Source organism: Podarcis pityusensis (assembly GCF_964106645.2).
Source record: "Podarcis pityusensis genome assembly, chromosome: 2".
Taxonomy (NCBI): domain Eukaryota; kingdom Metazoa; phylum Chordata; class Lepidosauria; order Squamata; family Lacertidae; genus Podarcis; species Podarcis pityusensis.
The window spans coordinates 72397250-72424514 of NC_138029.1; the positions used below are offsets into that span (position 1 = coordinate 72397250).

The 27265-nt window shown below is 45.7% G+C and overlaps 1 protein-coding gene across 4 annotated transcripts in view; it reads right to left on the reverse strand.

Annotated features, from left to right (window-relative positions):
• Positions 1–6274: 6274 nt before the first annotated feature.
• The window catches only part of SLC38A3 (solute carrier family 38 member 3), a 166688-nt gene continuing 145697 nt past the window's right edge, over positions 6275–27265 (reverse strand). For all 4 annotated transcript variants that reach the window (XM_080996453.1, XM_080996451.1, XM_080996452.1 and 1 more), the window contains 11 exons: positions 27105–27197; positions 26844–26925; positions 22653–22735; positions 22119–22177; positions 19943–20101; positions 19168–19247; positions 18599–18699; positions 17776–17900; positions 16550–16694; positions 15105–15208; positions 6275–14076 (listed from right to left, as the gene is read on the reverse strand). In XM_080996453.1, coding sequence (XP_080852579.1) covers positions 13972–14076; positions 15105–15208; positions 16550–16694; positions 17776–17900; positions 18599–18699; positions 19168–19247; positions 19943–20101; positions 22119–22177; positions 22653–22735; positions 26844–26925; positions 27105–27197 — 1136 coding nt within the window. In that variant the 3' untranslated portion in view covers positions 6275–13971. The remainder of the gene's footprint in view (positions 14077–15104; positions 15209–16549; positions 16695–17775; positions 17901–18598; positions 18700–19167; positions 19248–19942; positions 20102–22118; positions 22178–22652; positions 22736–26843; positions 26926–27104; positions 27198–27265) is intronic.

Below are 27265 nucleotides of genomic sequence, written 5' to 3' on the forward strand. Positions count from 1 at the left end.
CCAGATATTTAAAATCCTTAAGATCGCTTAGTACTTTTGAACACTGTTTTATATGGTTTGCAGATTACAGCTCTACTTTTTACCATGATCATTTGTTTTTGTTGGTTTCTTTTTTAAAAAAATTAGTGGCTTTTAAATTGTATTGTTCAGCCACCGCAAAATGTTAGTTATTAGGTGGTGTACAAATCTTAAAAATAAATGAAAGGTGTCTGAAAGTAGTAGATGGGGCCATTTGTGGTCTGCTTCAGGCAGCAAAACACATAGGGCTGAGGCTGGTTTGCCACTGTTATATCTCCTTTGATAGCGAGGCCTAGTTTCCACTGAACTGATGAGCCAGTGTCTGGACTGTACCATTTCAGACTGCAGGTGGAGTGGTGTGTGGTGTCATGTGACTGACTGCTGCTCCTCAGTACAAGCAAAACACTACTAAACCTTAGGTTACGTAAATACAGTCCTGGTAACAACACACACAATGTAACAGGCTGTTTTTGACTATGTAACTTCTATTTCAAACACAATTCAACATATAATATCTCACAAAGTGTAATTCCATAGACCAACACATCATGCAAACAGAACATATCAAGAGAAATGAAAGTCCAATGGATGGTCAGGAGATAAAGTCCATTCGGTTCCTAAATTGGCATATTGGCAGAAACAGAATTGTTAGATTCCAAAATTAAGAATTTGTCAAAAATGTATAACTTGCTCTTGAAATGGAATACTCAGGATGAAACGGTGAAATCAGCAATGATTAAATGGGCACAAGATGTTGGACATAACATAATGATGGCTGACTGGGAACAGTTATGGACCACAGGTATGAAATTTACGGCATGTAATGCTCTAAGAGAAAACTTAATGAAAATGATTTATAGGTGGTACATGACACCAGTCAAGCTTGCAAAAATCTACCATTTGCCCGATAATAAATGTTGGAAATGTAACGAGACTGAAGGCACATTCTTTCACCTTTGGTGGACATGCCCAAGGATTAAGACATTCTGGGAGATGATTTATAACAAAATGAAAAAGGTATTCAAATATACCTTCCTGAAGAAACCAGAGGCCTTTCTCCTGGGCATGGTCGGCCAATTGGTGTCAAAGAAGGATAGAACTTTCTTTATGTATGCAACAACAGCAGCAAGGATACTCATCGCAAAATATTGGAAGACACAAGATTTACCCACCCGGGAAGAATGGCGGATGAAGTTGATGGACTATATGGAATTGGCGGAAATGACTGGCAGAATCCGAGACCAGGGAGAAGAGTTGGTGGAAGAAGATTGGAAAAAAATTAAAGATTATTTACAGAAATACTGTAAAATCAATGAATGTTAGAAAAATGTTGGAATGAAGTTACATGGCTTTAGCAGAAATGTTATAAGGAATTAAGTATAAATAGATTAATAGAGTATTAAAGGAAAAAATAAGGTTAGAATGAGTTAAGATAATTATAGGATAGAAAACAGAGGAAGATGGAAAGGAATTGCTGAAATAATTAACAGAAGTGGAAAACAAAAAGGGAGGTGTGAGGAGGTCGTGGAAATAAGTGAATGAAAGATGGGATAATGAAATTGTTTGATTTATTTTATTGTTTTTGTTTTGTTTTGTTAGTTTAATGTATTGTATTGTTTTTTTAGTGTTTAAATTTTTTGGAAAAGTAATAAATATTATTTTTTTTAAAAAAATAATAATTGGCATATTGGCAATAACCACAATATGGTATGCTTATCTTATGATGTTCCACATATCGCTGCTTTGAGGATTCTAACGTTCCTTGTATGTCGATATCGGATCAGAAGGGAAACTTGAAGGTACGGCACAACAAGGATTCTGGGATAATACCGGTACCTTGCTTCACCCAACCGGGCTTCGCTAGCCATGCATACTCATATTCTTGTATGACGGAAACATGGAACAAAATAAATTCAGTTCCTCAGTACAAAACAATTCCCTCCGTGTCTCAAGCATGACAGCCAAGCCTCAGCTTTTACCAACACAGAGAGCGCTCAGGTTTGGAGACAGACCCATTTACTGCAGCATGAGCTTTTGCAGCTAAAGAAGGAAGCTCTTGCTCAAGAAAGTTTGTGCTGCAATAAACTAGCACTTGTGGCGCCACAGGACACAGAACAAATGCCGTTCTCAGTAATTTATTTCGGGAAGCAACAGAACTAGTGTGTCTGTTGCATTTCAGGGGTGGTACATACCCAGCTATTCCCTTCACCCCATAGCATTGCCTTATCATTTCAAAAACTCAAAAGCGGGAGTTGTAGTAAGGTGTAATGATAGAGTTAAACATCGCCTCCAATTATTATGGGTTTGGCTAAGGCTCCACCCCTTATTTGTTCTTGAAGTTACTTTCATTTTTCTATGCAGCTGTGTTTTAACCCATTCTTCAAAAACAACCTGTTGTTCTGGGCCTACAAGGGGAGCAGAACTTGAAAAAAGCCTATTTCTTCTATTTTTGGGGGGGGCAATGTGTCTGTACAGTTTTCCTGGTAGGCTCCTCTTTCAAATGGATTATTAAGCATACCCTCTTTAAAGCATCAGGACACTTGGGACAATACTGGGACAATATGTGGTAAATGACTGCAGGGTCATAGCAATAATTGTTCCCTCCCAAAGATTTTTTATTTATTTTCAAAGGGGGAAAGTATATAACCATGAACATAAACATTAGCAAAACAATTTTGTTCCCCTCTCTTCCCCTCCCCCCAGAAGAGAAGACTAATGTGTCAGATTCTGGCCATCTGTCATGGATGCTTTAGCTGAGTTTCCTAGATGACCCTCGAGTCCCTTCCAACTCTGTTTTATGATTCTATGAAATTTTCCCATAAGTTAGTTTGATATTATATAAAGGGGTACCATATTTCAAAAAGACTGTCCTTTTTGACTACATCATTCAGGTTGTGTACTCTCTTAGTTACTTTCTCAGATAAAACAATTGTCCAAGATTTCTGTTCCATTGTGTGATGGGCAGATAAGGCTGCTGCTCCTTAGAAAGGCAAGACTCTCCAGGTGCGTACCTGTGCCAGGTTGTGGGACTGTGGAGATCAAAGCAAAAAAATATCTAACTAGAAGTGACCCTTAGACAACAGAGAGACAAGAAAGGGGTCTGCTTGGAACACTGCAAGAGTTGATAAGATGCTCAGTACATCAATGACGGTTTAAGGCTCAATGAGTTTGATTGAGGAATAATAAGTAAAGAAGGAGTAATAACTGGTAAGGGGGGGGGAGGAAGAGGGAAGAGGAACAGGGGGAGAAAACAGAGATGTTGAAAAAGGGAGGAATTGTGGCGAGGAAGGATTAGGAGAAAGAGCTTATTTCCTCCCCGCTGGCACAGGTTGGTTGTTTCTTGCCACACCAGCTCTCTGTGTTCGCAGAGCAGCTGCTGCATCTCTCTGCGGTTTTGATGGTTCGACTTCCTCTACTTAGCAGGGTCAGTCCAGGCCAGCTCTGCGAGAGATGCTGTGTTCCCCAGAAAGATACAAGGGGCTCACTGTAAAAGCCAGCTTTTAAAAAAGCCAGTTTAAAAAAACAAAACTGTTTTGTTTTTTTAATAATAATTAAAAAAAAAAAAAATTTGGCACTCTTTCCTCTGGAGCAGAAGATGCCTTACCCTGAAAAAAGTAAATGAAAAAAAATAAATAGATAACGAAATTGAAAGGAATGATGAGTACCAATTGCACTGATTCAAATTTAAAGCTCCAGATTTTGAATTGGGTATGATGCTGTGGTAGACACTGCTCCTCGGGACTGTTAGGACAGAAGGCAGAGAGTCCCAGCAGTAGGTGCAGCCAGAGCCAGTGAGAGGCAGAACAAATGCTAGTTTTGCCCTCATCCTTCTCCTCCCTGGATCACTTTGGAGAGCCAGTGTGGTGTAGTGGTTAAGAGCGGTAGACTCGTAATCTGGTGAACTGGATTCGCATCTCCGCTCCTCCACATGCAGCTGCTGGGTGACCTTGGGCCAGTCACACTTCTTTGAAGTCTCTCAGCCCCACTCACCTCACAGAGTGTTTGTTGTGGGGGAGGAAGGGAAAGGAGATTGTTAGCCGCTTTGAGACTCCTTGGGGTAGCGATAAAGCGGGATATCAAATCCAAACCCTTCTTCTTCTTCTTTCAGAAATGTAATTCCCCATCTGCAAAGGTATGGTCAGTTCTAGGCCCCACATTCTGCTTTCTGCATGAGCAGAACCTTCTTCGACTCAGAAGGCCTTCCTAGAGGTACACAAGCACAAACGCTTCCTAGGACACAGCAAGCCAGTCAGTGGAACAAAGATGGACAACTAGGATCTCCAAGCAGTGACAGAGAAGAGCTCACCCAGGCAATATTTGCAGCCCCTAAAAATTTGGTTGCAATGACTTGGCTGCCCAATAAATTTAACTTAAAAAACAACAACAGAACAGCTTTTCTTATAAAATGTTTTAAAACTAGGTATCAATGAAATATGTCTTATTTTTAAAAATATTTATATACCACCAGCTCAAATAAAATACTAAGGTGGTATATAGCAATGTATAAGTACAGCACAACACAGCTTACAAACAGTACAAAATAATCATGAAAATGACTGGCAGTGACTAGCCACGAAAGTTTAAACAGCTACATAGGCCTGTTGCTATAAATATGTCTTTAGGAGCTGTCTGAAACTAAGCAGTAAGGATGCCTGCCAAATATCTGCTGGAAGAGTGTGGAAATGGTGGCATTAAATGTCTGGCTTCTGGCTGAGGCCAGACTTCTGAAACACAGGAGACACCTTACAGCATCTGTACATACATCTGAGACTGAGCTGGGACTTAAGGGCCCAGGTAGCTCCCAAGACATCTTGGGCCCAAGTTGTTCAGGGCTATGTATGCCAACACAAGTTCCTTGAACATGGACCAGCAGCATGTGAGCAGCCAGTGCAGATGTCTTAGCAGTGGTGTCACATGATGTCGACCATCTGCCCCCATCAGCAGTCCAGCCACTGCGTGGGAACATAGATGTTTAAAAGGAAAATCTGAAATATTTTGAAGGAAAAAAACTGGGAATCCCCTCCCAGGGTAACCTTGCTTGTTTGCTTGACTTTCCATTTTTGGCTGATAATGGAATCTGAAGTAACAGTTTCCCCCCTTGCTGCTGCCCACCCCCAAAGTGGGCCTCTGGATGTCTGTAACTGCTGTGGCTTTCCCAATCCATTCACCCAACTTTGGGGAGTTGCTTTCTGTTTCCTTGGCAGCAGATGGCAGATTTCCTCTTGGCCAAAGCCAAGCGCTTAATATGAAAAGGGCACTGGTGCCACCTACAGGCCAGTTTCAAACACATTATTATAAGCCTGCTTTTAGAGAGAGATTTCCAAAGATGCCAGGTTTTCAAAAAGAAGTCAGGGCCTTGTTTTCTGAGCTTGCTGGCTTATCTGCACATCTACTCTGGAGGGAAAATCTGGCAACAACCTCTGGACCTCCAGATGTTCTTAGACTCCAACTTCCATCAGCCCCACATCCTCTGGAGGGCCACAGGTCCCACCCCCCCCACCTATTAAAGACTGTCACTCATTCTTGATCCTTTACATGTAGTGAGCCAAAGATTGTTTGTTTCTATATCTCTGGCATTTACCAAAATGTGTGAAGACTACAGTTCTCAGCATGCTGATTTAGGGCGGTATCAAACTAAATAATAGTGTGACCAGAATGACTTCGGCTTGTGCAGTGGGACTTTCCCCATAGCCTGTCCCTAAAACAGCTCTGAAGGGTTGGGAGAACCCACAGCACAGATTTAGCAGGGGAGGCACACGGTGGAAGTCCAGTTGTTCTGCTCATGCATGGATTTACTAGGCTCTACTTTGGACACAACCCTAAGATAACAATGCCTGGGCACAGACACTTCTCCTAGCTAAACATAGTTCACAGTAACAGTGATACCAGTTGTTTAGACACGTGTGATGTTAAGTACTTTTTGATATTTTTGTTTAGTTCCTCGAATCAACCTAACTTTCTGATTTTTTTATTGAGGTGCAATGCAACTTTGTTTGAATATAAATTAACTGAAGTACACGCTCTATGGCAGAGAGAGAAAAGCTTGCTAGAAATTTTATTACAGGGATCCAGCAATGAAGTTTTGGCAGCAATCTTAATTAGAGTTACCAAGAAGCAAGCCTTGTTCGACATTTGGCCAATTTCAGTCTGGCTTGCAAATCTTGGATTTTCAGTCTTAAACACACACACACACACAGAGAGAGAGAGAGAGAGAGAGAGAGAGAGAGAGAGAGAGAGACGTAGGCATAGTGCTGGGTGAAGTTTCACATTTTCTTTATTGTTATTTTAAAAAGATTTCTTTCTTTTCCAAATATAGATCTAATTTCAGCATATAATTTAAAACTGACCCCTAGTACATGTTACAGAAATAGGAACTCCTCCAGACAAGACTCCTCCCTTCTTTCCAGAGATTGACTTGGGGCACGACAACAAACAGGACGGAATTTCGGACAGAGCAGGATTCATGCACATATACCCCTCCCCACCCCCACCCTGAATCCCTTGGGGAAAGGGGAAGGGTCCTACACGAAGGGGTGGGAAAAACCCAAAGTAATAAAACTTCCTTCTCCAGAATTCCTTCCTATGATACATCCAGCTGAGTTCCCTTACAAAAGTTTGGAGGAGACACGGACACCTGACCTGCCTTGAGCTAGGCAGCACAGCCTGCCTGTAGTTTGGAAACAGGAAGGGTAGACAGTTGTCACCCACTAGGGTGCCCTCATGGAAAAGAACAGGAAAGAGGAGAAGCTTGCTCAAAGCTGGTCCTGAAATGATGCACAATTGCTTTCCATCAACACCATGGCCCCTTGGGCACTTATTTGTTCAACTTCTATGTCCCCACCACCCCACTCAGACCCAGTTATCATCTATCAGGCCAGGCACCCCAAACAACCAAGACGGCATCTGGGTGCAGCAAGTGGATGATACAGCTCTCTAGCCTGCAGCCAACGTTACAGAAAATAAATAAATATTAAAAGGGTTGTTAACCTGCTCTAAGCCTAAGGGGTAAAAGAGGACCAGGAAGGTAATATTTTAGGTTGCACCTGACAAGCCACATGTTCACTGTGCTGATTTTACCTTCTCTCCTGCCTTGGAGCCTGGGCTGTGAGCCACAGGGACCTTTCTCTCACACATCCCTGCTTCTTGGGGCCCAACTACACATTACTTTAGCTACAAAGCTGCGTGTTTAAATGCAGATGTATCTGTGTGTTTCTTAATGCAAATTGCCAGCTTTGGGGACAGGTTCCTGGTCAGGATCCTAGTAATGTGGGTAAGGAAGCCTTCTCACCCACTTACCCCCTCTCCTTGTGGTCCTGATCCATGTCAAACCTCCTGTGTTTCAATTCGCATTGAGGGGTGGGGAAAGCTCCCATTGGCTTCAGCAGCTTTTAAAATCTGCAAATTACACGTGCAACCCAGATTAGACTCACGGGGGGGGGGGGGGGAGATGGTTAAAGCCTCCTCCCCTCCCTCCATGCTGGGTATTTGTTAAAAAACAAACCAACACCCTTGCATTGAAAGGCATGGCCATGTAGCAGTTTAGCCTTAAGAGGCCAGAGGTTGTGACCCAAAGGCAGTACAACTTTGCGGTGACTGCCGGCACAAAGAGCTCACAGCCTGCACAAGCCCGTGAGATCTCTTGTGATTACTCTCACTCACTGCAAGCACCTCCGGTGGTTGTATGTTGTGGTCTGTGAGCCATGCGGTTTCTGCAGCGAATGTGTGTTTTGGGTTTGGTTGGGCTCGGTCGCCCATGGTAGCGGTTCGATAAGCACCAGTGCAATGTAGCTGAGTTTTGGATCAAGTCCTTGGTTGATATTAACTTCCTGAAATAAGCCGAAAGGTCTCAAATGATCTCCCACGTGCTAGGGCCAGTGAGATAATTTTTAATAACCCAAACCAAACTTTTATCGGCAAATGTGTTCTCCTCTCTCCATTTCTCTTCCAGCTGAACACCAGGCTGCAGAAACAGCCCAATTACCCTGAATTTCACAGAAGGCAGTAAGTTTTCCCCATAGCTCAGGCAGGTCTTCTTGTATCCAGTCCCTCATTGCTGAGGACATAAAATATATACACTATACAGAGTTACTGAGTGCAACAACAAATACATTAAAAAAGATCTACTCTTATATACAGTATTTATAAAAAGCAAATTGACCAGCCACCATCCCAGTACAAAAATACGTGTCTCTTATTTATGTCCATTATATTTATTAAACCCTAGAAATAATTACTTGTGGACTTTAAAATTATTTTTGTAACACCAGTGCTGCAAAAATATTCATCTTGGTTTTGCTTCCTAGCCCTGTACTCCCCACTCCCCACCCCATCTGAGTGCTGAACTTCATAAGGTGCATTTTATTAGTAAAGGAAAAGAAGAATCTTTCCTTATGGCTTTTGGCAAGAGGGGATATCGAGCAAAGAAGACAGCAGATATAACAATGGGGAAGGATTGTAAGATTATTGGAGGCTAGCTCATCTTATGCAAATGAATAGAGGGAATGATTATTTTCACTCTTTTTCAGCCCAGATTCCCAAAACCATTTACTTGAAAGTAAGTCTCATTCATTTAAAGGAAATTTACTTCAATAACAATGGTTTAGGATGGCAGATTACATCAATTGGCTCCCCCACTCCCCCCCAAATAACACTGCACCAATGCAGAATGTTATGTTGTGTCTGCTATTTTCTAAATGGGGAAGTGGTTCTAGGCAACTGCCATTAAGTTCAATGGAACTTGCCTAGGGATGGGTTCAATGGAGATTGGACAGCATCCAATGGGTATCAGGGTTGTGCAAAAGCAGTTCATTTCTACCACTAGTACCTGCAGTCATTCATTGGCAGAGGTGTGACTTCCTTAGCTACATTCCTCAGACTATTTAAATGTCTTCCCTCCTGCACAATTCATGTAAAAGAATGTGTACTAGGTGCTATGGGGGGGAATCAAGAGTAAAACTACAGCAGCCTTTTAAGGTGCAAATTACTGGAAGCAGCAACAATTGCAAACAACGGCAGGGGGCAGAGTATCTTCATGGTGTTGTGTCTGCTACTGCCCAGCACCCTGAATGGAACGTCAGATGGTGGCAGTAGCTTACAGACTGCTTCAACATGTATCTCATAAACTGGCCAAACGCTACATTTAAAAAATATTGTTATAAACAGCTGTACCACCCTGCAATCTAGTTGTACAAACAGCAGGTATGCTGCATTCACAAAATGGCTGTTTTGCACACCAAATTTCACTGCACGTGGAAAATGAGAGGCCCTGATGCTTCCCCTTTCCTGCACAGAACCTACACGGGATGCTGCCGTGCATGGTCAGGAGTGCCATGTGAATGGGCAGAGCAAAGCCGCCCATCTGTGAATGCAGAAGTGAGTACCATAGGGATGGTAAGAGCAGGGATCCAGTGTTTTTCATCTCAGGAACTCCAGGATTGTAGGCATCTCCTTTCCTGCCTGAGATTTTATTTCCAGGAATATATGCTGGTTCATTATATCAGCTCACCTGATGACTCTGCTTCTTATCAGACGTACGACGGATAGGAGGGAGAGTCACCTGGCCAGGATGCTGAATAGCTGGAAGGCCAGGCTGCACCTGTACCTATTTAATAGTTATAGCACTTGTGTAATCAAAGTTGTTAGTGAGTATTGAATTCATACCTATTAAGAGAGCACATGCATTCTGAAAATGTACTCATGATGGCTCCTAGAATGCCTTTTCTTGCTCCAATATGGATCAAATGCGAGCCATTTTGTTGGTACACAATAGCTTCTGAAATACTGAAGGTACCAGCATTTGGTGCTGGCCGCGTAACATAATGGAAAGTTTACAGGGCTATTACCTCCAAGTCCAGAAATACGCTTTTGTTATTCATAAGGGAAAGTGCACTTTGAAGTATCCAAATGTTTTTGTTTTGGTGTGCCAGTCACAGGGTCCTATGGAAGATGCTTGTTCATTTCACTTACTCAGCACCTGCCCCCTTTTACGAAGAAAAAGCTGTTTCGCTTTCCTGCACAACTCAGTGGATCTACTTTCGTCAGATGAATGATGAAAGGTCTGGGAAAGGTTCCTCAATATTATGGGAGAAAAGCGGGGAAATTTTTTACAAGTGTCATCAGCTTCCCACTGCATAATAACAATTGGAAAAGGTCAATTGGAAATAAATTATGATATAAATGGAAAGAAAATATATTATTCAGTGCTGGTGGGGACACCAAAGTTCCTCAGAAGCTTCTTGGGCTTCCTCTGTGAAAACTACCGCCCTAGTACAACCAAAGGTTCTTGCTATTAAATAACTAGCCCCATAATCCTGTGCTTCTCAAGAAAGAACCAATTACATATTTCAGATTTCATTCCCTAGTGGGAGGGCTGCACACCAGATATTAATTAAATGGGAAGAAATGCTCCACTGAATTCTCCTACCTTGGAAGACTTCAAGCTATAGGAGCATGACAGCATTTCAGAGATGCTGAATTTTACCATACAGTCTCCCATGGTTTTCTCATTCTGGAATGAGCTCAGCTCCATGAAGTCCTACATGCTACCCTTTGACTTGTGTCACTCATTCTACACACAACCTCCTCTTCAGGTCTCCATTAACTCCTTGCCCCAAATTACACATGAATCTTATATTTCAGGGGTGGGGAACCAATGTTCCTTGTTGGACTCCAGCTCCCATCAGCCCTGGCAGTCAGAATGGCCAACAGTCAGGGATTATGGGAGTTGTACTTCAGCCACTTCTGAACGGCCCAGTATTCATCACCCCGGTCCAAGTACTCCTTTATTTCCTAAGCTATTGACAGCAGTCAATCCTTCACAGCAAAGAAGTCCACTGTTCCCTGTGTTCCAGGGGGGAGACGTGGTTTTCAATTTTTCAACCTGCCACCGTAGTTTACAGCACATTTCTAATCATGTCCTATTGAATTCAATGGGGCTTACTCCCAGGTAAGTGAGGGTTAAGATTACAGCCCAAGCCTTCAACAGGGGCTTGATATTAAACAATGACCTACTCATACCTCCAGGCTTTGAAAAGCTTTCTGCTAATTTTTACACTCTGAGCTGCTGCCAAAGCCATATAAATGCAGAGGTGGGTTGAAAAGTCTCCCACCCTACATGAAATGCAGACCTACAAGTGTTACTCACTAGAAGACTGGACCAGGGGGTCAGATACAGGGATATGCTTTTCCTTAGATGCAATACTCCCAGTTCCGGAGGTTTGCTTTCCAACTTAGACCTGGAGTTGTTATTTCCAACCTGGTCATTTCTCACACGTGACCATCAGCAAAGTCAATAGGACACCCACTGGTGGTAAAGAGCACTGCTCTTTACCCATTGTTGGGGTCACTGCTTTGACCCCATCAACCCTACATTTCCCCTTACACACGGGTGGCAGCTGAAGGCCCCTGTCTGTGGCTGAATGACTGAGCCTGTGCTTGGCATACAGAAAGAACCAAGTGCAACCCCCCTGGCCAAGTGCAACCCTTCACATCTATAGTTAAAAGGACCAGGTGACAGGAAAGATTTCTGCTGAAGACCCTGGAGGGCAGTCAAGAGTAAAAGAGGGACAGGGAACATGTGACTTTCCTGATGATGTTGGGCTACAGCTCCCACCAAACTTGACCATTGGCCATGCTGGCTGGGGCTGATGGAGTCCAACAACCCCAGGAGAGCCACTGGCTCGCATCTGGGGAGTAGGCTTCGCTAGGCTAGAAGGACCTGGTGTAAGGCAGCTCCCTATGGGACAAATGACTACCCCGTTGGCAACTACTGGACTCTTTTGAGTTTCCCTTCTCAAGTGGCCTTCTCAGGTGGCCTTCTGCTGCTTTTGATATGTTCTCAGCGGCTTTTTTCCTCCTTTTTCTTCTGAGCTTGCGAGGCCCAGGCTGACTACAGTAAGATGAGGTATGAAAGATTTCAGAGCATTTCAAACAAGTGCATATTTGGGAGGCCACCTCTGATTTAGGAAGAAGCCATGATGAATATTTTCTCCTAGATATATATAAAATATGACAACGACAAGATCAGAGAGTAAAGATGAGGAAGATCCATTTGTTCCTCCTGATCTGCTATTACACAAGGCCTCATATCCTAGTTCATGGGGAACACTGAATGCCTATCTGATCGTACATAAATTACACTGAAGGAAAAGCAGGGACTCAATGGAGGGCAAATCCTTGCCAATTCGGGAAAGCAGCTATATAAATACAATTCCATTGGAATCTCATGCCTGCTACAAATTGGAGGAAAAGCAACATCAGTATGTACAAAACAAAATGAATGCAAATTCTCCTAGCCTACCGAAATTAGCAGCAATCAAGTCCTAGTGACCAGTTATGCTGGCGGACCAGCTTGGTGGCAGGGCTACACTTCCCAACATGTTCAAGCAACTGCTGGCAGATAGGAAGAGAGGCCACTGTGATGTGTTAGTGGGGAGGGACCAGTCTCTAGGATGGACAGATCCATTTCCATTGCCTCAGGCGGTGGACCCTTTCAGGACACAGGAACCTCAGAGAGGCCTCAATGCCGTACTGTCTTAAAAGACATTGGGTGGGATTCACTTAGGGAGCCCCATCTGCAGAAGTCCTGTGCAAGGACTTCTACTTGCGCAACTGGGATTCGCCCCCCTGAAACTGACTGGAGGGGAGGTTCGGGAGAAGCCCTGAAACGGCACGTGTGGGGAGGAGAGAGGGGATCATTTCACCCTGCAAGCCAAAAGTATTTGAGCAGGCGGAACGTTCATCATCGCACAACATTGAATTCCACCCAATGTGATGACTTCTTGCCTTTACCTAATGGAATGAGGAGACAGAAACAGGGGTTTGATATCGCTGACACAGGCTTGCTTCCCATCCCACCTTGTATGAAGGAGGAAGAGCTCTGTTGTTCACAGCTAACCGTTTGCCCAAAATGCCAACCATCTCTGCTTCACCTCCCTAAGCAAAGCTCAGGTATGCGCTAAGGAAAGCCAGCGTAAACCTGCACCCCAACCGACAGTTCAGAAAGGCCGACATCTCCAAATTGCTTCCCATCCGCCAGCCAGTCAGTTCCAAGACCTGTGGCCACCTTAGCGATGGCAATGAGGTCATACTTGTTTGCATGTGTTTTGTGTGGTACAGGTAGCTGCACAAAGATGGGAGAGAGCAAGGCCTCCGTGACCTCTGCCCTGAGCATCCCCTTGCCCTGAGAGAGGAGCGTTGATCATGAGGCTCATCGTAAGGCTCACACCCTAGCAGAGGGAACAGGACCAAGTCTGAGGGAAGAACTCCCACTTCCCCCACCAAGGAACAACAAGGGCTCAGGAAGCAACTTCTGAGAGGGACAAAAGCCCTGTGGCTGGTGGGGGCTGAGGCTATTAAGACTTTAAAAACCAAACAGAAACATTCTGCCCCTCTCTCCCTGTCTGAAAGCATTTACTTCCAATTTGTGGCCCCAGTACCGTAATTCTGTAGGAAGGCCTGGCTCCAGTTCCCTTGTCAGTGGTGAACCTCAGGCCAAAGCTCTACTCTCAGGCTCTTTAGCCACAGTCCCCTCCCCCAATTTCCTCCTGTTCCTGCCCTTGACTCTCCAGTTGCCTCAGGCTGGGCTAGACATACTGGACATATAAGGACAGACATCCCACAGCAACCCTCCCACCCCTCTGGATTGGCCTATTTCCCTCATTTGCCTGTTCCTCAAGCGCTGTTGGTCTGGCCCATCCCAGACAGTGAGATTAAAACAAATGCTCAAAAAGTTTAGGAACTGGTTTCCGGCTTGGTCTAGCCAGCAGCAGCCCCCCTGGCTCAATGGGGTCGCGTGTAGGAACTGAGTAACGGAACAGCGCCCCCTTGGCTCAGAGCAGAGCTGTGGACTAAATTACGGCACAGTACTAGCAGAGGTAGGGGAGCAGGAAATGTATCAAAGCTGGCCGAGTTTCCCAAGGCGTTGATCCACAGTTGTGAGGGTCCGGGCCTTGTCTAGTGACTGCCTCCGCTCTTCCCGCCACCCGATGCCCAGTCGATGATGATGAAGCTGAGGCTCATGATCATGAAGAGCACGCCAAGGCATGCAAAGAGGGCTGCCTGCGGGGGGGAGAAAAGGAGGGTCACTCACAGAAAAGGAAAGGGGCTTTTTGGCCTGGGTCTTCAGCCCTGCTCCTCTAACCTCCCCATCACCTAGATCAAGGATAGCCAGCTCGTAACTCACAGGCCACATTTGGCTCTCAAAGGAATTTTAAGTGGTTCCTGGCAATCCTGCCCATTTTTGGTTCAGTAAAAGCACAGGCAGACTTTCTGGTCATGAAAGAAAGTGTCTCCTGAAGCCGCACGAGAGAATATATATCCAAGAATTCAATGTTTTGCTTCTTACCTGGGTTTTATCTATGAAGCCGCCAAGCATGCCAAGAGCATGCACTTCCACACTATGAAACCCTGGCTGCTACATAGCGCCAGCTTTACTTAAAGAGTGTGTCTTGTGCAGCCAAATTTGTCCCTAGCTTCCAGGCCGCTGTCTGTAGGACAGAGTGATCCTTGCAGTTGGTCATCCCTCATCTACAACAAGTTATAACCTTCACAACCTTGTACATCGCTCTGATAATGTTTACAATGACAAAAACTTTGCTTTCCAAAGCTAGAGTTATTGATCTCTTCCCAGGTGAGAAAGCCTTATGGTCATATAAAATAGCCATAATTTTTCTCCTGTTAAGAGGTGAGAGGGAACCTGATGGAGGTATATCTGCAAGGATGGCCCAACTGATTTTCTGTGCTCCTGACTTTACAAACTATGAACTCGAGGTTACTGCGGTCAGAATTATGATAGTATCTGATTGTCTCTGAACCCCTGACTTGCGTTCTTGATTGATGAAAAGATTATTGGTGTCATGAGCAATTAGCAGCTCCCCAGATGAGAAGCATCCCCACAACTGCCTTCACTGAGAGGACAGATCAAGAACAGCAGTGCCGGCAGGGCGATGTCCTCATGTGGACAGTCTAAGATAGGAGGGCCCATTGGGCAGGAGGCCCACACCTCACACAACCAGCAGCACACCCCATTCCTTTATAGACACCCCCAAAGGTCTATAGGCCAAGCTGGGTTCCTAAACAGTACGTACCAGGATCTTGGGAGGGGATTTCGTGGGCTCCTTGTCCTTGGGCATGATCCGGATGTAGAATATTGCTGGGAAGATGAATATCAGGCAGGGGGCCGACGTGGCACCTGGAAGAGACCAGAAGAGAAGAAATTCTAGTGACAATCACACACACACACACACACACACACACACCCCTCCAGAAAGGGAGAACACTAAGCTATCCACCCACCCTTCGCCACTTGTTTTTCCTAGGAGAAAGAAAACAAGCTGTGCTGACGGGCCCCTGGCCTTGCCCCACATCCCTGGCAGAGGCCAGACAAGCTATTGATTTCCTGCCTTAGGAATGGTGTTTTCTTTCTCTCCTCAAACAGTGGTTGGGGAGCTGGGAATGAAAAAAATTAAGTCCTTTGAAATCACACTGCAAACAAACAGGTTGCTGGCGGTAGCCTTGATCCTTGGGAAAACGGGGCCTTTGGGCAGCAGAATGGGAGACCAGAGATGTGGAGTTGCATCCATGTTCTCAAGGCAGCAGAGAGGAATTATTCTCCCCCAAGTAGTCTCTATCATCATCCTGACTCAAGAGTTTATTTCATCACTGTGAAGACTGGATTGCTTTTCCAGCATCAGAGCTGTATCGGAGGGGTGATTTTTGTGTAAAAACTGCCCTTCTGTGGAGTACTACCCGTAAACCAATACCCACAACAAATGCACAGCATACATTTAAAGCCCATGGCTTCCCCCAAAGAATGCTGGGAAAGTATGTAGCTCTGCGAGGGTAAATTACAATTCCCAGGATTCTCTGGGGGAAGCCATGCGGGTGTGCTTTAAATGCTGTGAACACAGTCCAAGTCAGAGTGCAACTCCGTTTTACAGGGAAGTAAAAATTACGATATTGGAATTGGTTATGAGAAAGTCACTTTTTCTACATGAAGGATTTTATGTTTTCCTCATGTGCTCTGAAGCTTAGCCACAGTGGAGACAGGAAGAAGAGCTGAAAGAGCTCTCTGCTTTCCTCCAGGGTATGAATTGGTCTCTTTCGACCAAAGAACCAGCTCATCTATCTTCCTTTCTGTGGCCCAAAGTGTATCATGGGAATACCATGACCCAATAGCAAGTAGGATAATTTAAAGACAGACAAAAGTGAGCTCCCATTTGGCTGTACAGTATTAGTGTGCAAGGGCAATCCATGCAGTGCTCGTATCCAGCTTTTTAAACTTCCCTAATCTCTCTTTGTTAAAGGCTACCAGAACGCAGGAACCACAAGGAACGAAAGTGATCTGCTCAGGACACAAGACACATATCTCCTCTCCAACAGTTTTTCCTAAAACTTCCAAAATTTATATTATTGTATTATTATAAGTCATATTTGCACGGTTCACCCAAGGGGAAGGTGCAGGTAGAGTGTGGCAATGGCAAACAAAGAGATTGAGGTTAGGAAAAAGAGAACCCTTGAAAGCGGGACTCACCAATCAGTCCAAAGATGCCCAGGATGGAAGGAGCAAAAATGACAAGCAAGTTGATAGAAGTCAGCAGTATGACAGCAATTATCGTGTGCCGAATCCAGCTGAATTCCTTGTCTTGAAATAGCATCTGCTGAATTGCCCGGCGTACCTGGAGAGTGGAGGGAGGTATGGTCAGACTCCATTCTTAAGGAATAATTCACGATTCTTAGGCCTGCACAAGAACTTAGGCCTGCATTGACACCATATTCCCCATTTGTCCCCTCGCTCCACTGGGCATAAACGTGATCTCTTCTGATTTTGGACTCCAATGCCTTTTTGTGACCTGCATTTTGGTGGGCTCTGGTTGCTTCTGTCCATACCCCAGCCAATTCAATCCACTACCCAACCAACCACCAACAGCCTTGACTTAAATGGAAGCTAGCAGTAGTGGCCTATTTAATGGGGTTATGCCAACCTTCCACCATCGGTGTTGCTGCAGCTTACCTAGCTTGTGTTAGGGCAGGGTGGCTGTCAGCGCTGTGTGGATGCACCAGCAGAACCACCAGATTGGCTACATCAGTGCATCCACACAGCCCTGACCTCACTGCTGCAGTGCTACAACCCCACCAGGAAAGCTGCAGCAACACTGATGTTCGGTGGTGGTGGTGGGGTGCTCCAGAGGAAAAATACTTTTATCCCAGCATTGTGGTTGCTGTTGGGAACTTGTTCTGCAGATCCCTCCCTTTTGAGTTTAGCTTGTTGTGTTAAGCAGCATCCAGGTAGGCGGAGCTGATCTATTCAGATCTTTACTTTTGTGGTTAAATTTGGACCAAGTCACAGGGCCCTGCTTCATACAAAGGGCTAAATGTGCAGATGGTGCCAAGGTTCTCTGGATCCCTAGCAACAAACATGTCACTGTGGTAAGATATAAACTGATACTTGGGTTCCACCCACAGCAATCGTGAGACACCACAGCAATCATTAATGCTCTTTTCCCTCTCCCTTGGTTTTCTACAGATGCTTAGATTGCTTGCTGCCCTTTCTAACTCTGCAGTGATCCTATGATTCCTGCTTTCAGCCACAGCCGGCACTGTACATTTCTGGAGTAAACTATTTGATCAGTTCAGTTACCAATTACAGACAAGGATGGGCAGGCAGTCTAAAAAGGGGACAGTAGACAATTAGACTGGTTTCTGGTATGTGGTGTAGGAAACCACAGGCACACACGATTTGATGAAAAGGAGACTCACCGGGAAGAGAACAATGGGTACCGTCAGTGTCACAGCAGTCAGCACAGCTACCCGCACACACAGGATCAGCACATCAAATGGATCTACTCTGCTGTAGGTATGTAGCAGCTCTGATTCTACCTGGCCTGCAGGGGACAACCAAGAACAGCACATCCATTATTGATCAGGCTGTGTACCTAAGCAAGGTGTCTCTTTGCATCCCAGGTTTGGGGCGCGGCAGAACTGTTTCTTAGAAGGAAAGGCTATGTAGGTGTTTCTGCCCTAAATCTATGCATGTGAACAATTGAAGTGAATCCCACAGAATACTATGTATTAAATTGATACCACTGCCCTTCCTCCCAAAGGACCCCAGAAGTTCCTACTTGCTTCCAAGCAAACATGCATAGGATTGTGTTGCACAACATTAAAATAACAAGACAAAGGGGGGGTATTATTGCAATTTGGTTTGTTTGCAATGGAAGGACTCAAAGGAAATAATAATAATAATAATAATAATAATAATAATAATAATAGTTGTTACTATTATTATCTAAAAGTCCTTTAGCAAAACGCATGTGATGGGGCTAAACTAGTTATTATGGCTGACTACTGGGAAATGGTTTGTAAAATGTGGAAAGAACTCTGGCACTTGTGATTCTGATCAATGATTTGGGCACCAGAAGAATATGCAGGGTTCGTCCTAGTGAAGTGTTAGGCCCCCCACCCAAGGAAATCTACACTCTGGTCCCAGGGAGGTGTATGTATATACTCAATGAGGTCATTTGTCACCACCCCACTGCCTACCTCTCCTCCACCACTTGGGTACCCCATGGAAGGGACTTACCATAGAAAGTGAGGTAGCCAAAAAGGGCAGCCAGGAAGTACATGATGTACATGACAGCGATGGAGATGTTGGAGATGCACTGCATCTTCTTCTTGGTGGGGCTAAAAGACAGACAGAAACACAGCATGAGAAGAACCAAATTCCTAATGGTTTAAAGGTACTTCCTTCCTAATCCCAGCTGCTTCTCTACACACCTCCTTGAAGACAAAGAAGCACCCAGCTAGAATGAAAGGCCCAAGATCTGAGATGGCCCCAGTTCATCCTGCCAAAGCAAACTATACAAGGCCACAGCTTATCTGATGGCATGCCTAGCATCTCCCAAACAGGAACTAGTTCCCTTGAGCACTTGGAGCTGATGTTCAGGCAAACCAAAGAAAGGGGAGCCTGATCAACAGAGTTCTATAAAGGACACACTTGCTTCTTTACTGAATGGAATCAAACAGGCCATTTGCTGGCTTGGAGCTGCAGTCTAATGGAGAATCACTGAGAATTTTCTTTGATGCGCAGTGCACAAAATCTGCGCAATCTGCACAAAATGTACATGCTGCAACTAGGGATCCAACACTCACTCTTTCAGCTCCGTGTAGATAGGCAGGACCTCAGGGTGACACACAAAAGCGAATGCCATGATGGGGATAGTATAGGCTGTCTGCAAGGAAGAGAGAGGGAGAAGAAGAGGGTGTCAGCTGACCACTGAGAATGCTCCCATTTCCAAGACCTTTGTTGTCATAGCCCCGTAGCAACTTCCTGTAAGGGGTACAACTACACATTGCACTTTTCACATGGGAAAAGGACTGTTCAACCCTTCCCTCCTCAGCCAGGCTCCTGATCTTCCCTACGTTGGGGGGGGGGGGGAATCTCTCATTGGCACAAACTGAACTTTTCTCACATCTTGCTCTTCTGATGCAGGTTCATCAGTTCTCGGTCTCCTCTGCAATCCTGCCCTCCATGACCCACTTTTAGTCCTTTGGCCATGTTGCTCCTTGCACTTCAAACCACTTCACTACTTCTGTCTGTCAGGCTGCCTCCTTCTCTCTCCCTCCTTCAAACACCCATCTCAAAACCTGATTGTTTAGCCAAGTCTTTCCATTGAACCACCCTGTCTTCCCTTTATCTGCCCTGCAGGTAACCCTAACCCATTCTCACTATAGCTCTATCTGTCCCCTCTACTTCCATCGCATGGTCTGCCAGTGGTTCAGGATGCAAGACTGTCTCTGCACAGTGCCCAGCCTCAGTGTTGATCCTATAACCAGAGAACCAGATTCAGCCAGACAGGTTTTCCCAGATTTGATATGATATGTTACTTAGGTTAATGAATATTTATGTATTGTTTGCTAGTCTGACCTGAGAGTTGAGGGTGAACAAGCTCGAAGAGCAGATGCCGTCTTCCACTGCTTGCTCATCCTGATTGTTGTTCATGCTGACTGGTGTGTAATTGAGGCTGACGGTGGTGTTGACCCGGTCAGGAAGAGGACAGGGAATGTTGAACTTCTTGTATATGACCTGAGATGGGATCAAGAAACCCTGTTAGGAATAACTGCCTGGGCTTATTTTGCCTTAGATCAGTCTCAACAATAGACAATAAATGTGTTTGTGGGTGTTTGTATGAGTCAGTGTGGTATAATGGTTAGAGAGTTGGACTATGACCTGGGAGAGAAAGGTTTGAATCCCCACTCAGCCATGAAGCTGGGTGACCTTGGACCAGTCACCATCTCTTAGCCTAACCTACCTCACAGGGTTATTGTGAGGGTGAAATGGGGAGGAGAACCATGGACACCACTGTGAACTCCTTGGAGAAAAAGGCAGCATATAAACACGCGCAGTTTTGTGTTTGGCCTGCAGCTTTTCCACTCTTACCTATTGAATTAGAACAAATGGAAATCCATGGTAAAGCTGATTGGTTTGGTCCCATTCAGCAGTAACCTGCAGGCAGGCAAATGGAGGTGTGGACGAGTCCGTAGAAAGAGTGCCAACCAAACCACTTTAGAGAGGGAGTTCCACTACCAAGGGGCCACATCAGAAAAGGCCATGTGCTGGTGCAACCACTGACAGAAAAAAATGATGGTGTGGAGATGGGAATGGAGAAGGCTCCCATTTAAGGCATTCTAAAAACATTTGGGCCACCACCATGCTAGCTAGCTGTGTAGAACAACCGTTTGTGCCTAATGTTTGGTCGCAACCCATTATAACAGCGAGTGCAAGCAGGACAAAGTAGCCCAAGTGAGAATCACGCTGCAGCTATATTCTGCAAGATATCACAGCTACGCATATTTAGAGAACTGGGGTGTTAGAAAAAGCAAGATTCCTTTAGGGTAGTTGCCCTGATGAGAAGCCAGGGTGAAGGATGTGACTTAATTTGCTATGAATACTTCCTGTGACTGTTTTTTCAAGCACCAGTATTTTGTGTGATTAAATGAATTCTTCAAGTTTAAGATTTGGCTTTTCTTGGGGGGCTGATGGCAGCTTAAAAGGGTGTAAAAGACAACAGGAAAACAAAACCCCACTGACTGCGCCTGCATCTCCTTCCCAGTGAACTGTGGGACTGAGTGAGCAGGGACAGCCCCATTCACTGAGATCTCGGCTTTCTCCCTTCACCCTGCGCATCGGCACGAGGCTTCTTCTTTGTCCAGAAATAGATCAGTGTTGCTGACAAGGAAGCAAGAATGCGGTGACGCTTCTCTCTCGCTGGCTGTTGCTGAAATGGCTGGGGGCACGTTGCTCACTATCCACTCTGACAGTTCAACAGCACTTGCAAAACTGGAGTCATCACCCAAGCTTTGCAGCAGGAACTGATACAGAATTCTGCTCTTTGGTCAGCCTACTAGTGTGAATGCAGCAGGGGCATTTCAAGAGCAGGTTCAGTTAAGACTGCTGGATACTAGCAAGAGAATGATGGTTTCACAGCAAGTGCCAGGCTCTGAAGCTCATGTCTGAGCAGGGATTTGAATCCTGGTCCTAGTACGATACTTCATTACTACACCAAATTCTCTTCTTCTGAAATGAACATTTCACAAAAAGTATGCTTCTTATTGTTCTTGTTGTTCCACTTCCCTTCGAAGACTCTTAATTGGATCTCTAAGCAACTAATGCCAATGAGGGAGCTGACAGTAGTGACCACAAAGGCTGGAGATCTGACATGGTGTGTAATGCGTGGAGTGCTGCATTACAATTGGAGGGTCTTGAGTTCAAATTTCCACCCAACCATGAAGCCCACTGGCTGACCTTCACAATCTCTCAGCCAAATCTGCATCGCAGCATTGTTGTGAGGATAAAAGTGGTACGAGGACGGAGGGGTGGGGGTGGGCTAGATATGTTGCACCAAACTCCTAGGAGGGCAATATAAAAATGCCATAAGTTAATAACAAGACCACCATTTTATACTTAATTTGGAAGTAAGCCCTGTTGAACTCAGTGAGGCTTATGTCTAATTAGATGTGCCCAGGGTTGTGCTATCAAGAAATAAAATTACTGAGAGGACTTGAGAGTAATACAAGCAGCTGCTCCCTATTCAACAACTCACCGAAATAAGGAAGAACACCATGCAGCTGAGGGAGAAACCACTGGCATAACCAAGATAACCTGGGAAGAGAGAAAACAAAAAGTTGCAGGGGTCTGGAAATACTTCTGGAATGGATCATTCTCCACTTCCTCAGGTGTTACAGACCCTAACTCTGTTCAGGGTGCAGAAACTGCCATGAGAAATGGCGGGTTTCTGGGTTCATGAATCACCCTCTGTCACTCTCTCAGGTCTGGATGGGGAACCTGTGGAGTAACGGGTGATTCTGGGTACTTTCTGGCAGGACTAGACAGAACCAAGGCCTCCTTCCCCACCCACCCCGTCGCATGGGAGCCATTTCCCTGTGGTGTGATCTCAGGCTGCTAAGGAATATGTGCATATATATGAAAATTGTGTGGATCTCTCCCATGTAATCGACATACCCTTTTGCACAACAAACCCACTGAAGCAGCTGCTGGTAACCCTCCATAAATGGCAGGTAAGACAAATTCCTGAGATTATGCTCATCATTCCCATCCGCTGCTCAGGGAGACTTACCCAGTTGTTTCATGAGGGCCAGCGGGAGGATGATACTGACAGAGACCATGATGACTAGATAGTTCCCATTCATGTACCAGTCCCTGGAATGACAAAGGTCAACATTATATCCTCTGCAGGCCTTTGGATGAGAAAACTCTTAATAGTACATTTATATCATCAGGTGATGCAAGGCCTGGAGCTTCCACCCAGGCCCTGACCAGGCCCAGGCCTGCTTAGCTTCACCAAGGTGACAGCATCCTGTGCCCTCAGACCCCGCTGAGCTTTCCACACAGCAAGTTTTGTTCACACTGTAAGCATAAATTTGTGTGGGGCAATGTCAGGAGAAACTCTGCAGTATCTGACACTGACTACAGTGTTAGATGCAGGAGAGTATCTTCCGACATCACCTCATAAACTTGAACTTTGGTGCAGTTTTGCAGGTTATAAAACTTGACCCGCTTGAATTAACATTCTAAAATAGAATTTCAGCTCTACTTAGAAGTGGATAATGGACAACTAAGCACCAAAATCTCAGATGGGATCGGCCTCGGCCCGGTATACCTGAAGGAGCGTCTCCACCCCCACTGAGGTCCAGCTCCGAGGGCCTTCTGGTGGTTCCCTCACTGCGAGAAGCGAGGTTACAGGGAACCAGGCAGAGGGCCTTCTCGGTAGTGGCGCCCACCCTGTGGAACACCCTCCAATCAGATGTCAAGGAAATAAACAACTATCAGACTTTTAAAAGACATCTGAAGGCAGCCCTGTTTAGGGAAGTTTTTAATGTTTGATGTTTTACTGTGTTTTGAATATTCTGTTGGAAGCCGCCCAGAGTGGCTGGATATAAATCATCATCATCATCATATTACTCCCTAAACCTGAAAATGGACTCAGAACTGAAAATTCCTTGGATGAGGGACTACCTGAGAACCCCTAATATGTTGGTCTGAGCTCCCTGGAGGAAAGGCGATTCAATATTTTATTTTCTCATTTATTAAAATCTGTATACTGCTTATCAAAAAAAGTACCAAAACAGTAGAAAATATAAAACTACGTTGACATACTAAGTTCACAATCAATGGGACATGGAATTGGGTGCTCTAAGGGGAGCAATACAGTGTAAATGTAAGCAAAATACTGCAACGTTGTCCTAGCCTTCCAGCCACAGCAGTGTTGTTTGGTCAAGCCAAACCTAACAGAGCCTGCAGGGCAGGCAGCAATGACCCTGTACGTTGGACATTGAGGTTCACATGAAAGCCGGCGTCAAGCTTTGATCTGCCTTGTATCTCAGCACAGCCCAGGCAACACAAACCTCCCTGTCTCATGAATGAATAATGCTGCTCTTTGCAGGGGACAGCTGTGGCTGTGCTGTGCGCATGAGGCTAAGCCATGTAGCTTGCCCCACTGACTTCCACTCATCCTGCTGAATCTGTCCCTTTCCCTGTGAAAGTCAGAGCCCTATAGCTGTTTGCCCTGTCAGAGCGTATAAAGTCAGATGAGCTTAAAGTGAAGCAACATGCTGGCTTTGCTTTCAGTTCCAAGGCAGGTTGGTTTGGGTCTCTGATCTCTCCTGCCTCTCCCCACCCACTGCTGACCTTCTCCTCCCCACTACCCCACATACCCCATGGCATTTCAAGATCTCACGAATCTTTCTGTGAGGCGGAGGAGGCTTTCAACAGGCAACTCAGAATTCTGCCCCATCTCATATAAAGCATGCAACCAAAACACACTTTTCCAAGGTAATCTGTACAACAATATGCTTACCCAATCTGCATTAAGATTTTTGGAAGGGAGGTTTGTGTTGGTTATTTTATTCTATGCGAGGAGGTTAAGGGGGGAAAGGGCTGGAGTACAGAAATTCACAAAGGCAAAAGGAGAGTGTCTTTAAAGGAAATGGGGGAGGGGGGAGAGAGAGAGAGAGAGAGAGAGAGAGAGAGAGAGAGAAGAAAGCAAAAGAGAAGTGGTAGTGGTGGTAGGGCGAACTACTGAAAATGGCATGGGGTAAAGAAATTCTGCTTCCTGTCAGGCACTATGAGTCTCAAAGTACAGGGCCCCCAGGTCAAACAATTATTTGCCCCACTGTACAGTCCGAGGGCAGAACTGCAATGCATTCAGTCTTGTCCAATGTACCCAATATGGGGCAGCAGTGACAGCAGCAAGGGGCTTCTCCTAATAGTAAGTCAGCATATAAAGCAGGGCCTAGTACAGGGGGTGGGGGAAGCTTTTTCTGCCACAGTCTCCCATGGGCAACCTCCCGGGGCTGAACGGGCGCAGGCAGAGGGGAAACTAGGCAGAGCAAGAGATGACCATTAGATCATCAAGGCACCATTAGATCATCAAGGTGTTACTATTCTGACCGACTGGGTTACCCTTTCCTAGCCTGCAGCTACAGTAGCCATGGCCAGTTGGGCATAAACCTCCCCAAGAACTAAGTGGAGTGCGTATCACACCAAGGGAAGGAAGGATGCTGTTGGCTCAGCACTTGACATGTCTCAGGTGAGCACCAAAGGGAGTGAGAGACTCCCTGACGGCTGATGGCGAACCAGCACATTTCTTTATTAAATTTATATCCCCGACCTTTTCTTCAATCAAAGAAATCAAGGTAGTATCCATTGGATTCCCAGGTAATCTCCCATCATTCAGGCACTGACCAGACCCAGTCCTCCTGAGTTTCAACAAAATGGCCCCCCGTATATACCATCAGATCACACCCTAGGACTCTCTAGGGTGTACCAACTCACTGCATTAACCCCTCAGCAACCAGAGAAGGTTGGTGCCTTGCACACAGTCTAAGTGTGACGCATGGCAAAAGGGTTTCTGGAGCCCACTCAGCCTGTGAGCAGAATCACGATTCGGGCTGCTGCATCCAGGGCAGGGGCGGAGGAGGAAGTGATGCATCGTGCAAGGATTGGAAGTTCACTCTGGTCTAATCCCATGCCGAGGGTTTATTCAGTGCTGGCGTCAATCAAAAATAGTAGTGGCTTAATGCTGTGAAATCCCTGGGACAGGCTGCTCAGCAGGAGGCAAATCCCTCTGCTGTGAGAGCGAGAGATGTTAGCTAGAGCTGAGCCACAAGCAGGGAGGGAGGAGAATGAATAAAGGAAGGGGGAAGATGGCTGCGAGAGAGGAAAAGATGCGTAAGTGTATGTAGGTAAGGCTGCCTTGGTAAGGGGCAGCCTGGGCTGATAACCCAAAGGAAACCTGTTTGCCTCGCAGGTTTGCCTCTTGGCCAGCCTCTCCAGCAGGCCTGTCTGTGGCCACAACCACAATGTGTCCCCAAACCAACTTGCCACACAGAAAAGCCCAAGGCAGGTCTGTTGAGCAGCCACCGCAGCCTCATTCCTCAGCAGCCTCCGCACTGCCACTGCCTGGCTCCCCCCCTCTGCACAATCTCATGGCTATAGTCCAATCCACAGTTTCCCAAACTTGGGTTTCCAGCTGTTTTTGGACTATATCTCCCATCAGCCCTGACCGCTGGTCCTGCTAACTAGGGATGATGGGAGTTGTAGCCCCAAAACAGCTGGAAACCCAAGTTACAGAAAGCCAATTCTAATCTGTTAGGTGCTGGGTATACTTGACCCGTTATACCAAGTCAAACGATGAGGGCACCTAGCTCAGTGCTGTCTACACAGACTGGCAGCGGCTTTTCAGGGCTTCAGGCAAGGGATAGTCCTAGCCTTACCTGGAGATGCTATGGACTGGTCCTGGGACCTTTGGCATGCAATGAATGTGCCCTTCCCTTTGAGTTATTGCCCTTCTCCTGCAGCAAGGCTGATAGCAGTATATGCGCCACAGAACTGGATTTGGCTACTCAGCTCCTTGCCACATACAGATGTGGTGGAAATGTGAGTGTTTGCTACTGCATGTCATGTGAAGCAGCAAGGGCCATAGGGGAAGCCCACAAAAGAACCAGGAGCAGATCACCCACCTGGATCAGGTTTAAGTAAAAATGGGGGACAGGGTTTGCCAGTTGTTCCCCACTGACAGTCAGCATCAGTCAGGCTCTTCCATTGGACATTGGGAAGAAGGGCAGAGAGTGAACAAGGCAGATAGAGCAACACCTCTCATCCTCATCTCGTGCCACTGACACCCCATAACTGTTCACCTTCTGCTGAGCACAACCATGTGGTGCTATGGCCCCTGGTGGTTGCAGAAATTGTCTGGGTAGGTAAGTAGGAGAGACAAAGGCAGGAGCCAAAGGGGGAGGACACTTACGTTGTTTTCTCCTCCAGGTTGAGGAAGGTCTGGATGACGAGAGGCACTTCAGACTTCACAATGTACAGGTAGCTGGACATGGCTAGGGAAGGAGACAGAAGTTAACAGGGTGCAAAAGAGTCCCATTCAGATGAAGGGGAGTAAAGATGCTTGGGAACACCACCGTGGCCCACTTTGCTGTCAGAAAGCCTTCCTGGGATGGGAACTGGTGTGTGTCTCTGTGCCATCTCCATAGCTGCTGCCTTTCCATGGCTTCCTTACCTCCAATATTCTGAAGTGTGATGGCAACGGCAGCTGCCAATTTCCCTGGAGTTCCAAAAGCCCTGTAGCCCAGCTGTTCGTAGGCTCGGATTCCTAGACAACACCAAAAATTAATAGACAAGAGAGAAAGAGAGAGAGACAAAATGACTCACATCTGTACA